The sequence below is a fragment of the Lactuca virosa genome, chromosome 8 (assembly GCF_052849685.1).
Source record: "Lactuca virosa cultivar CGN04683 chromosome 8, Lactuca_virosa_CGN04683_v6, whole genome shotgun sequence".
In the NCBI taxonomy this organism is placed as follows: domain Eukaryota; kingdom Viridiplantae; phylum Streptophyta; class Magnoliopsida; order Asterales; family Asteraceae; genus Lactuca; species Lactuca virosa.
In genome coordinates, this window is record NC_136433.1 from 173164846 (window position 1) to 173177905 (window position 13060).

Here is a 13060-nt window from a genome sequence, read left to right on the forward strand (position 1 = left end):
TGCTCTATTAGTCTTGTTTATATAACAAATGAGGCATAAACGAAGTTACTCAAACTTTGAACATTGAGATTGTTTAGTCAATAATACTTGAGATATCAAGTAATGCTTAATCTAATCTAATAAAGCCGGACGGAGTGGACTGCGGGGAAACCACGGGATCGATTCCCGCACTTAAGCACACCGCACCGTGGGTGCGGGAAAGGAACGGCGGGAAGAGGCTGGGGGGAGAGAGTCCCGCTCTCTCTCTCTTCTAACCATTGGGTGACGCGTTTTTTTTTCCTTTTTTTTTCTTTTTTACTCCAAACGGCAATATAGCCGTTACATATGTATATATATATATTTTTTCTTTTTTCCTTCCCTTTTCTTAACCTATAAATACTCAAACATTTTATCATTTTTTTTAACCCATAATCTATATTTCTCTCTAAAAAATATTACTCAAAATGTCATCATCTTCATCATCCGATTCGACGGCGGTAGAGGAGGCTAAGTTTATCGGTTCCGTCATGGCGAAAACGGTTGCATACTATCAAAACCGACTAGGTGAAACATCACGTGCACGACCTAACCTAAGAAAGTCGCCGTTACGTAGAAATCATGAAGCCGGACACGATCGCCTTATAGAAGATTATTTTGTAGATGACGCCATCTACGCTGTAAAGTTTCGACGTCGGTTCCGGATGAGGAAGGAACTATTCTTACGTATTGTTGGCGATTTAGAAGGCCGCTTTCCATATTTCCAATGGAAAATGGATGCAAGGGGAAAAAAAGGTTTCTCTCCCATTCAAAAATGCACGACTTCAATTCGTCAGCTAGCATACGGCATGGGCGCAGACAAATGGGACGAGTATTTTAGGATGTCAGAGCGTACCGTGCGGGAGTCTGTGTACAAGTTCTGCAAAGCGATCTGTTTGGTTTATGGGCAACGATATTTGCGCAAACCAACTATCAACGATATCCACCAATTGTATACGGTGCATGAAGGCAAACATGGATTCCCTGGAATGCTAGGTAGTATCGATTGCATGCATTGGAGTTGGTCATTATGCCCCAACGCATGGCGTGGTCAGTACATGAGAGGCGACCACAAAGAGCCGACGATCATTCTAGAGGTTATCGCATCACATGATCTTTGGATATGGCATGCATTTTTTGGTCCAGCTGGTGCAAACAATGACATCAACGTGCTAGACCAGTCGCCTGTATTTAACGATATCTACCTTGGAAAGTCACACGATGTACCTTTTCAAGCAAATGGGGTATCATATAAGCGTGGATACTATCTTACTGACTGTATATATCCTCCCTTGTCTGTTTTTGTGAAATCGTTTACATGTCCTAACGACCCGAAAAGGAAAAAGTTTAAAGTGGCGCAAGAGTCAGCTAGGAAGGATGTGGAGCGAGCATTTGGTGTACTTAAGAGACGTTGGCAAGTACTAACGGTCGGGGCAAGGTCATATGAGGTGAAAAAGTTACAACACGTAATGTATGCATGTATCATATTGCATAATATGATTCTTGAAGACGAAGGAAGAGCGATATGCCGATACAACGAAAATGAAGTTTTGCCAAATGTCGAAGGAGTAGCCGTTGGTACACAAGAGTATAGGGTGAATAGAAGAGAAGTACACAATCGTGACATTCATCAGGCCCTTCGTGCTGATTTGGTGGAGCACATTTATAGGGCTCATATTCAGCCCCCGTACGAGTTATCTCACGATGATTTGTTTGACGAATCAGACGAGGATTCTGATATGTTCGTCGAGAGTGAAGATTCCGACGACGAAAGTGACGCTGGGGAGAATGATGCAGACGATCAAGGCGATGGCGAAGACGATGATTCCAAGTGACGTATCTAGGTTTAAATAAAATTAGGATATTAATTAATAATTTTTACTATGTTGAAGGTTGTTTGATTTTTATTTTTTTTTGCGGTTTTTTTCTATTTATTTAAATATTAGGGTTAATGTAATTTTTATTTTACTTAATGAAATGCTTTTTATTTTTAATTAAATTTTATGTTTGATATTAATTTAAAAATTATAAATAAAAAAAATATTTTATTTAATATTAAAAAAAAAGTGAGGGAAGGGCTTCCCACCCATTCTTTGGCTTTTAGGTGAGGGAAACGAGAGTGAGGGAAAGAGAGGTATGGTCCACCAAAAGTGAGGGAAGCTTCCCTCCCACTCCTTCCAGTCTAAGATGTTAAAAAACAAATACTTAAAGATCTTAGTTTAAAAGTATAAAATGTTTAAGATAATTGTAGTCATAAGTTTTAGTCATGTTCTGATTTGGTGGAACACATTTATAGGGCTCATATTCAGCCCCCGTACGAGTTATCTCACGATGATTTGTTTGACGAATCAGACGAGGATTCTGATATGTTCGTCGAGAGTGAAGATTCCGACGACGAGAGTGACGCTGGGGAGAATGATGCAGACGATCAAGGCGATGACGAAGACGATGATTCCGAGTGACGTATCTAGGTTTAAATAAAATTAGGATATTAATTAATAATTTTTACTATGTTGTAGGTTGTTTGGTTTTTTTTTTTTTTGCGGTTTTTTTCTACTTATTTAAATATTAGGGTTAATGTAATTTTTATTTTACTTAATGAAATGCTTTTTATTTTTAATTAAATTTTATGTTTGATATTAATTTAAAAATTATAAATCAAAAAATATATATTTTATTTAATATAAAAAAAAGTGAGGGAAGGGCTTCCCACCCATTCTTTGGCTTTTAGGTGAGGGAAAGGAGAGTGAGGGAAAGAGGGGTATGGCCCACCAAAAGTGAGGGAAGCTTCCCTCCCACTCCTTCCAGTCTAAGATGTTAAAAAACAAATACTTAAAGATCTTAGTTTAAAAGTATAAAATGTTTAAGATAATTGTAGTCATAAGTTTTAGTCATGTTCTGATTTGGTGGAGCATATTTATAGGGCTCATATTCAGCCCCCGTACGAGTTATCTCACGATGATTTGTTTGACGAATCAGACGAGGATTCTGATATGTTCGTCGAGAGTGAAGATTCCGACGACGAGAGTGACGCTGGGGAGAATGATGCAGACGATCAAGGCGATGACGAAGACGATGATTCCGAGTGACGTATCTAGGTTTAAATAAAATTAGGATATTAATTAATAATTTTTACTATGTTGTAGGTTGTTTGATTTGTTTTTTTTTTTTGCGGTTTTTTTTCTACTTATTTAAATATTAGGGTTAATGTAATTTTTATTTTACTTAATGAAATGCTTTTTATTTTTAATTAAATTTTATGTATGATATTAATTTAAAAATTATAAATCAAAAAAAAATTATTTTATTTAATATAAAAAAAAAAGTGAGGGAAGGGCTTCCCATTCATTCTTTGGCTTTTAGGTGAGGGAAAGGAGAGTGAGGGAAAGAGGGGTATGGCCCACCAAAAGTGAGGGAAGCTTCCCTCCCACTCCTTCCAGTCTAAGATGTTAAAAAACAAATACTTAAAGATCTTAGTTTAAAAGTATAAAATGTTTAAGATAATTGTAGTCATAAGTTTTAGTCATGTTCTGATTTGGTGGAGCACATTTATAGGGCTCATATTCAGCCCCCGTACGAGTTATCTCACGATGATTTGTTTGACGAATCAGACGAGGATTCTGATATGTTCGTCGAGAGTGAAGATTCCGACGACGAGAGTGACGCTGGGGAGAATGATGCAGACGATCAAGGCGATGGCGAAGACGATGATTCCGAGTGACGTATCTAGGTTTAAATAAAATTAGGATATTAATTAATAATTTTTACTATGTTGTAGGTTGTTTGATTTTTTTTTTTTTTTGCGGTTTTTTTTCTACTTATTTAAATATTAGGGTTAATGTAATTTTTATTTTACTTAATGAAATGCTTTTTATTTTTAATTAAATTTTATGTTTGATATTAATTTACAAATTATAAATCAAAAAAAAAATATTTTATTTAATATAATAAAAAAAAAGTGAGGGAAGGGCTTCTCACCCATTCTTTGGCTTTTAGGTGAGGGAAAGGAGAGTAAGGGAAAGAGGGTTATGGCCCACCAAAAGTGAGGGAAGCTTCCCTCCCACTCCTTCCGGTCTAAGATGTTAAAAAACAAATACTTAAAGATCTTAGTTTAAAAGTATAAAATGTTTAAGATGATTGTAGTCATAAGTTTTGTCTGAAATTTCGTCAAGATAATGAGTTTGTTAGTTACAATAAAAACTAGTACAAGCTCTACGAAAAAAAAAATTAAAATAATTCGGATATACCCGAAACCCAACAAACACTCTATACCCTTGGAAAAAAAATCGGGTTACCCGATTACCCGATACCCGAAAAAATTGGGCGGTTAATTCGGGTATTGGGTATTTTCGACAGGATTAACCCCAGTCGATCACAGCATCAACACAACCGAAGCTGCAGGTGTGGAGAGACGCAAAGGGTTACGAAAACCCTAGAAAGCTGAGGATTGAGAGAATTAAATCGTGGGGTTGGATCAATTATGAGGTCGCCGACATTTCTACAATTACCGGAAGACCGCTGACGGTGGCGCTTAGAGAATGAAATCGTGGGGCTGGATAATTTCGAGGTCGCCGACATTTCTATACCAGGAAGACCGGTGGCAGTGGCGGTGCGGTTCGTGAGAGGTCGGAGGTGGAACGGGTTTTCGGAGAATTATATCGACCACCCGTATATTCATAGATGTAAAACACGAGTTATTTAGAGCATTCCATATGCGACCAAATTGGAGCGGTGGGAAGCATCGAGCAAGCTCAGATCAGGGGCCAAACCTGTCAATCCCACAAACATTTGTGGCAAAAGTCTGAACTCTATAAAGATAATTGTTCCTTAAACCTTTAGGCATTAATATGTATATATTAACGGGTGAACCTCCGCCAAAGCCCTTGTTCATTCTTCGATAAATAGTCTAGCGAACTGGACGTCCACGATTCGTTACTGCACAACACATCAACAATCTAAATCTTCACTCAAAAGTCAGCATCTCTCTGTATTTCTCTCTGTATGTGTTCATATGCAAAGTATGTGCGAATGTAAGATCAATTAGAAGATCTTATATGAGGAAACTCATTCTTTATTTATATGGAATCTGAATGTTGTTTATCATATCGACTGAGTTCATAGCGTCTTTTTACAGTTCCTGTTATTTCGATTTAATCCCTCCAGTTATTTTTGAGAAGTCAACAAAAAGACTATCAAGTTGTTTAGCGTATCAATGAGTTTTATCGGATCAACAATTCTAGGGTTCGTATTATGTTTGTCAAACACCTTCTAGAGTTCATGGTTCTATTCTTTGCGTTTTTTAAAAAAAAAAAAAAAAAAAAAAAAAGTTGTATCTAGGAATTATAATTCTCATACATGAATTAGAAGCTTATGACTAGGGCACAACTCAAAAAAGTCTACTCTTTATTAGTTCATTTGCTTTAAATTGAAGGCAATTTATATCTATTTTGAGTCCTAAAAGTGCCTAGTTTGACTATTTAAGTGATGAAGTGTTCATAGTTTAAGGTAATTGATATAGCCTATGGCTCAACTTGCATCCCGTGTTATAGAGTTGTTATGATGAAATTCAATTATTTTCCTTGACTATTTTCAGTTTAGTTGATTTTGAAGAGGCTAAACTTGACATTTTTTTTGTATGTAGGCCGTGTTTAGGGTTTCAAAGAGGCTAACCATGAGTGAACAAATTAAGGATATAGGTGATGTGGTCCATGATTTCAGCAATCTACCTGATTGTATCCTTCATCATATTATGTCGTTTATGTCCACTAAAGAAGCTGTAAAATCATCCATATTATCTACAAGATGGAAGAACCACTGGCCTTCACTTACCAACATTTATTTTGATGATGATTTGTTGTGTGATACTGATAGAAAGGTTGATGTGACTTCCTTTGTGAACTTTGTAGAAAGAGTCCTCCGGTTACGGGATGCATTAAGTATGAAGAAGTTCCGTATATCATTTCGTGTTTTCCGTAATGCATCTCAAATACGTTCATGGATTTCCCATGCAATCATGCAAAATGTTCAGGAGATTGATTTGTCTTTTGTTACAATTCATCCATCTGTGATTCCTCGTTCTATGTTTGATAGCACATCATTCGTCACCTTGAAAATAAGAATGATTGGTATTATTCAACTCCCATCTAATGTTTCTTTTCCATGTTTGAAAACCTTGCACCTATCCTTTGTTCGGTTCCCGAATGATGATTGTACTGAAAAGCTTTTCTTAGGCTGTCCAGTTCTTGAAGAATTGGAATTATTTCAATGCAAATTGAATTACTTGAAGAACATTGTAATCTCCAGTTCCACCTTAAAGAGCTTGACCATATGTGACCCATCGAAATCCAGTGATCTTGGTGGTTGTAAGATCAAGATTGATGCTGTAAATCTTACATATTTTAAATATAACGGATTTCTATTTAACAAGATTATCTTGAATAACACACCGTCTCTGGTCAAATCATTCTTTAACATTCTGAATCCCGAAAGGAGGATAAACGAAGTAGCATTTCAAGCTATTGATCTGTTCGAAGAACTACAATGTGTCGTTTCTTTGAAGTTATCTAATCTCACTATGGAGGTAATTGGCAATATAATCTACATTTTAAATGGAATATAGAGTATAAAACGAATTAGTGACTTTTGTGTTTGCGTGTTTTCTTTCCTATGCGAAGACTCTTTTATATGCAGATAGTACTAATTTTCCGGTGTTTTGGAATTTGAGCACTTTAATGCTGACGACGGAAATCGAGATGAAGCATATGGTTTTGCTTTCCTTTTGCCCAGTTCTACAATCAATTTGTTTCTCAGAGGTGGATTACTCTATTCTCAAAATTAAAACATCATGCGGATGATCATTATACTAACACAAGGTTTTCTAAAATTGTTGTGTAGGGATTCATGCGCAACATGCAACTTGGGGAGAACAATTCAATTTGGTCTTCAATACCTACATGCATCTCGAATTGCCTCAAGACAGTGACCTTGAAGAAGTTTCATGGTTATAATTCAGAAATATATTTCCTCAAATGTGTTTTGGAGAATGCGTGTGTTTTGGAGAATGCGTGTGTTTTGGAGAGGGTTAATATTGTGTGGTCTGAGTCTTGTCTACAGGATTTGAATAGGAAAACAAAGGTCAGAAAGGATTTGGGAATGATTGAAAAGAGGTCTACAGCCTGTGTCATCAACTTCACATGAAATCTCAAGATACCCATACGTACCTCCGTTCGCGTTTTGGTATTTGAGGATATTGGATGCTAATTTTTGGTATAGTGAATCTGCGGTTTATAACACTTGATATTATGTCTAGATTTGATGTTGTTCTAGCTTATAACTTCATTGCATTTGAGTTGTAAGTGCACTTTTTCTTTGATGATATTTACTAAAGTTCCCAAAATCTATTTATATTAAACTGACATGACCTTTATTGTATCTTCATCGCTGCTGTATCTAATAAGTTGTTGGAGAGCACCTTCGACCAGAAAAATCGGCCGCAATTTCAGAGAGAAAAGGAGCTATCAGATGTGACAGTGCCAAAATTGGGAACGAGAAGTTTGTTTATGTTGGGGTTGTTGGGAAATAATGATCTAACTGTAGGCAATATTAAAGGGAAATTATTGGTTATATGTGTGAGCCGACAAAGACGCAAAGGTGTAGAAGAAATAAATGAGACAAAGTGTTACAAGCTTTAAAGCTTAAGACTTTATTTAAAAAGAACCGACGGTTACATTGGTATGAAATAAAAACTGACCACGTCTATTATTTATAGCCAAATACAACTAATATAATAATAAAAGTAATCTAAGGGAGATCTATACATATCCCTTAAAACCGAGGACATGCATAAAATAGCAAACAAAGACAAGACCTACGATGCTTTTCTGACAAACAAATAGGAAAAGATTAAAAAGTTGTACCTAGGAAAGCTTTAAACAATTGTACCGTATTCGTCACGCCGAGCATATTTCGCATTTCGCCATGCTTCACGTATGTCAAGGCCTTTGTAAAGATGTCCGCTCGTTGATCCGTTGAGTTGACGTGTTCTACTACAATTTGTCCTTTCTCAACACATTCCCTTATGAAGTGATAGTGAATGTCAATGTGCTTGCTTCTGCCATGAAACACAGGATTCTTCATCAACTGAGTCGCCAAATTGTTATCAACAAACAAGGTGATAGGCATGACATGATGTCCCGTAAGCTCCTTCGTGAGATTTCCAAGCCAATTGTGTTAAATGAGATAAGAAGATAACATAGTCAATTAGATTTAGTATTCGTGATATACTTTGTATGTGATCAGATCCATGTATTTAGGATCTATTGTTGTAAAGTCATCTATATAATGAAACACTAACCCATTGGGTTATTCACGGCAAATACAGAGTTTTACTTGGTATCAGAGCCAGATCCGCCTATCTCAAACCCTAATTATCTTTCCGGCTCTTTTGGTTTCCTTCCAAAGAGTTTCTCTAAATCTTTCTAATCATGTTTGCTCCGGTTAAATCAACCACCATCGCCACAGCTATCTCTTGTAAACTATCCAGAACTAATTTCTTGCTGTGGAAAGCACAGGTCGTTCCAATCCTTCGTGGTGTCCAACTCTTTGGTCATCTTGATGGATCCACACCAGCACCAGCCGCCAAAATCACCATAGGAACCAGTGGGGCTGGCAAAGAGACAGAGGATGTTGTCAAAGAACAAGCAAATCCAGATTATCAGACCTGGGTAATCCAGGATCAGGCTGTGATCGGAGGCCTTCTATCCTCCATGACTGAGGAAGTCCTCCCTCAGTTAATTCGCTGCACCAGCACAGCACAAGAACTGTGGACATCGCTCCACACTATGTTCTCAACCCAACATCGCGGTAATTCAATACAAATTCGTACGCAGTTCTCTACAACAAAGAAAGGAGACATGAGTGCCGCTGAATACTATCAAAAGATGACTGGTTTCGCTGACACCATGGCCAACATTGGTCAACCTATGAATGATGAAGAAGTTATTGGCTACATATTAGCCGGGCTAGGACCTGGACACAGTGATATTTTCACTGCAATCACCGTTCTGAGCAATGAACGCAAGGTAACCCTACCTGAATTATACTCTTACTTAATTGCTCATGAAGCTCAGGCCAACGCTATGGGGAATACTATTTACCTCTTCCGCCAACACCGTCTCTGGTCAAGATTCAAACAACCCTCCTCGTCGCAACAGTCCTAACAACAATGGGTACAACAACAACTATCAGCGAGGAAATTATCGAGGGGGAAGTGGACGTGGACGTGGACGCGGACGCAGTCGAAATTATGGAGGACCAAGGTGCCAAGTTTGTGGCATACCTGGTCACACTGCATTGAATTGCAGAAACAGGTTTAATCATGCTTACCAGGCTGAAGAACAACAACATCGAAGCGGCAACAGTGTGACAGGAGGAAACTATCATCCCGATAATCCATGGTGGTTGGACTGTGGAGCCACTGATCACTTGATTCATGACTTGGATCGTCTCACTGTGCAAGAACGATATCATGGAAAGGACCAGGTTCAAGTTGCAAATGGTGCAGGTTTGTCAATTTCACATATTGGTCATTCTTTATTACCCGGTTCAGGTCGACCCCTTGTTCTCAAAAATGTTTTGCATGTCCCTAAAATCAACAAACACCTATTGTCTGCTCAGAGGCTTGTTTCTAATAATCATGTTTTTATTGAACTCTACCCTAATGTTTTCTTTGTTAAGGACATAGCAACGAAGAAGGTGCTTCTATTCGGTAGAACTAAAGGGGGTCTGTATCCTGTTCCAGTCACTCGTTCCTCAGGTCACTCCCGTCAAGTCTCCTCAAGTGTCAAGGTCTCCTCCTCACAGTGGCATCAACGATTTGGTCATCCAACACCTACTATCATCAAGTCCATTTTACATTCAAATAAACTAGATTATTTATCTAGTGAGTCAAGTGTCTGTGACGCGTGTCAACGTGCAAAAAGTCATCAATTACCTTATAAAAGTTCGAGTCGTGTCACCTCTACTCCACTTGAGTTGGTTCATACCGATGTTTGGGGACCAACTCAAGTATCGAGTGGAGGGTTTAAATATTATGTCAGTTTCTTGGATGATTTTAGTCGATACACTTGGATTTACCTTATCAAAAATAAGTCTGATGTTGAACAAGTTTTTTATAACTTCCAAAATCATGTTGAGCGTCTTTTGAAAGCTAAGATTCGATCTGTGCAATCTGACTGGGGAGGAGAATATCAGAGATTACATAAATATTTTCAACAAGTGGGCATCACTCATCGTGTCTCTTGCCCACACACATCATCACAAAACGGAGTCGCTGAGCGCAAGCACCGCCACATAGTTGAGACAGGCTTAGCGCTCTTAGCTCAGTCATCTCTTCCCCTTCGTTATTGGGATGAGGCTTTCCTAACTGCTTGCTACTTGATCATTAGGATGCCTAGTCGAACCATAAACAACACAACACCTATTTTTCGATTACTCAAAATTAACCCTGACTACTCGTTCTTACGTGTTTTTGGATGTGCATGTTGGCCGAATTTGCGAAAATACAACACCAGAAAACTCATGTTTCGATCTAAATTGTGTGTCTTTTTAGGCTATAGCTCAATTCACAAAGGTTATAAATGTCTAGACAAACTCACTGGCAAAATATATATTTCTCGTGATGTTATTTTTGAGGAAACATGATATGTGCATATTTAGCCATGTGTTTAGTATAGATTTTATCAATTATTAGCTAATTATTTGCATAATATGGACAAAAGGTACTTAATAATGTCTAAATTATATTTTCAGTCCAGAAGACATGCTTGGAAGCAAAAAGGAAGAAGGAGAAGCAATCAGAAGCTGGAGAATGAAGAAAGAAGAACAAACCTGGAGCTACTCGGCGAGTCTAGAAGCTACTCGGCGAGTTCCAATGAATGTTCGTGAAGTAATGTCCAGAATCCTTGCCGTACACGTATTTCTCAAAGGAACTCGGCGAGTTGGATACCTACTCGCCGAGTTGCCCCTGTTTTGAGATGATTATAAATAGAGGATCTAATTCCGAATTAGGGAGTTTTTTTGGCATCTCTAGAGAATTACTTGCGACTGAGGAAACCGTTGGAGACCTGAAGAACCCTAATCTTTGATCTTTAGAAGGCTCAAGGCGAATTAGGTTAAATTTTCCACTTATTCTTAGAAGTGAATCATGTTTAGATCAACTAAATTCGTTTTTAGCTTCTCTTTTACTGTAATCATGAGCTGAATTTTCATAGTTTCTGTTTAGGAAAGACCAAATTACTCCTATGGTTTGATTTATACTTTGATTGATTGATTATTGGTGATTTTATTAAGTTAAGTTTGTTAAAGACCCTTATGCATTAACCATAACTATTTTCTGTTAATAGGAAGACAATTAGGCTGCCTGAACATCTCTTAATTGTTAACCTCATATGATTTATGTGAACACTTCATTATATGCCTAGGATTAGTGAATATGAAACTAGGATTAATTAGAGAATGGGTAAATTAATGTGTGAGCTTGTTTGAGACACCAACAAACAAGAGGTTAGTTGAATTACTAATTTGATTAACCAATTACAAATCTTATTTAATCCAAATAATTGAACTAGGGAGTTAATTAGTTTAAACACTTGATCACTGCTTGAATTGATTAATTTCCTAAGGGTTGGTAATAGCGAATGCGAATCTAATCACTATAGTTGGTAACCAATAACAATTAATTTATTACTTTACCATAAAATTAACCATAGGAGTGAATTGGTTGGACCTAAACAGAAACCCTTTTATCAAATTTGGTGAATTTTTACTTGCTTTAGTTGATTAGTTAATTACGTATTAGGTGGTGTGTTTAAGTTTCTAGTCTTGTAAAACTAGAGAAAACTCTTACTTTTATTACTTGTTTAGTTAAAATTAGTTATTAGTTTAATTTCCGTTCCCTGAGTTCGACACCCTACTTATTCAACTATACCACTAAAAGACAGGTTCACTGCCTTTGTGTGCTAAATCTATATTTTTAGAGTAGGAATAAAACCAGTGCATTTTACACACATCAAGTTTTTGGCGCCGTTGCCGGGGAACGGTTCAAAAATTAGCACTAATATCTAGTTTTATCGATCCTTTGTGTGAGATTTATCTTGCACAAAGTTATTTTTTTAGGTAATTTAGTTGATAGGATTAGTATTCATAGTTTTCTGTTTTAGAAATTTAATTAGATTTTTTTTTCTTTTCTGTTTCTGCCTTAACTCGCCGAGTGCAATCGACTCTACTCGGCGAGTCCATCGCTGATTCATAGTTTTTATTTTAGTTTCTTTTTGTTCTTTTTACACGTTTTTCTTACTTTAATTGCAGTTGTTACATGACTCGAGGATCCAATACGTCTTTGGTTCCCCCACTTGAAGACCCGGAGTCCGCTCTAAGAAAGAACAAAGGAAAAACCGTTGGAGAATCCGCTTCTTCAAAGAACTCACCTTTGAAGAATCTCAAATCCGTTTTTAGCAAGAAAAAGAGCAGCAAATCAGGAGCATCCAGCACCTCTTCCTTGGCAAACGAAGACCCAATCAAGGAAGACATCGTGAACGAGTCCGAAGGAGAAGAAAGCGAATTTGAAGAAGGTAGCGATCTAGAAGGCAACTTTGACAACACCATGGCGAACATTGATGAAGTTCCCATGGGCGAATGGAAGAAGAGGATACAGGATGATACCGGCCCGGGACTTGTGCAACCCGCAATTCCCGCGACTGCCACTTTTGAGCTTAAGGGTCACATTCTTGCTCAACTCAAGGAGATCCCCTTCTATGGAAAAGACCACGAAGATGCCTATAAACACTTGGATGAAGTCAATGATGTAGCTGATTATTTTAATGTTCCAAATGTGCCTCGCGAAACACAGCTGCTTCGTATGCTTCCAGTTACATTCAAAGGTGCTGCAAAGGATTGGCTCAAGTCACTCCCTCCCGGATCCATCACTACATGGGCTAAGATGAAGGAAGAATTTATTGACCAGTTTTGCCCACCCTCGAAAATAGCC

At 37.6% G+C, this 13060-nt stretch overlaps 2 protein-coding genes across 2 annotated transcripts; both read left to right on the forward strand.

Moving 5' to 3' along the window:
• Window positions 1–485: 485 nt before the first annotated feature.
• Window positions 486–3736, forward strand: LOC145131063 (uncharacterized). Its single transcript, XM_079065800.1, has 4 exons — window positions 486–1846; window positions 2312–2473; window positions 2939–3100; window positions 3571–3736. Exons 1-4 carry the CDS (start codon window positions 507–509, stop codon window positions 3734–3736), a joined length of 1830 nt encoding a protein of 609 aa, XP_078921926.1. The 5' UTR covers window positions 486–506.
• Window positions 3737–4796: 1060 nt separating this feature from the next.
• On the forward strand, window positions 4797–7349 carry LOC145133818 (F-box/LRR-repeat protein At3g58900-like). The gene is made up of 4 exons (XM_079068777.1): window positions 4797–5045; window positions 5657–6595; window positions 6690–6827; window positions 6910–7349. The coding sequence occupies exons 2-4, from the start codon at window positions 5687–5689 to the stop codon at window positions 7210–7212; spliced, it is 1350 nt and encodes a 449-aa protein (XP_078924903.1). The 5' UTR covers window positions 4797–5045; window positions 5657–5686; the 3' UTR covers window positions 7213–7349.
• The last annotated feature ends 5711 nt before the right edge of the window (window positions 7350–13060 follow it).

What these genes read in the sequence shown, in the direction of transcription:
- LOC145131063 (XM_079065800.1), top strand. Translation starts at nt 507, where the DNA reads ATGGCGAAAACGGTTGCATACTATCAAAACCGACTAGGTGAAACATCA. An exon ending in GGCGAAGACGATGATTCCAA is followed by an intron (nt 1,847 to 2,311) that starts GTGACGTATCTA and finishes ACACATTTATAG; the next exon opens with GGCTCATATTCAGCCCCCGT. An exon ending in GACGAAGACGATGATTCCGA is followed by an intron (nt 2,474 to 2,938) that starts GTGACGTATCTA and finishes GCATATTTATAG; the next exon opens with GGCTCATATTCAGCCCCCGT.
- LOC145133818 (XM_079068777.1), top strand. Translation starts at nt 5,687, where the DNA reads ATGAGTGAACAAATTAAGGATATAGGTGATGTGGTCCATGATTTCAGC. An exon ending in TATCTAATCTCACTATGGAG is followed by an intron (nt 6,596 to 6,689) that starts GTAATTGGCAAT and finishes TCCTATGCGAAG; the next exon opens with ACTCTTTTATATGCAGATAG. An exon ending in AATCAATTTGTTTCTCAGAG is followed by an intron (nt 6,828 to 6,909) that starts GTGGATTACTCT and finishes ATTGTTGTGTAG; the next exon opens with GGATTCATGCGCAACATGCA.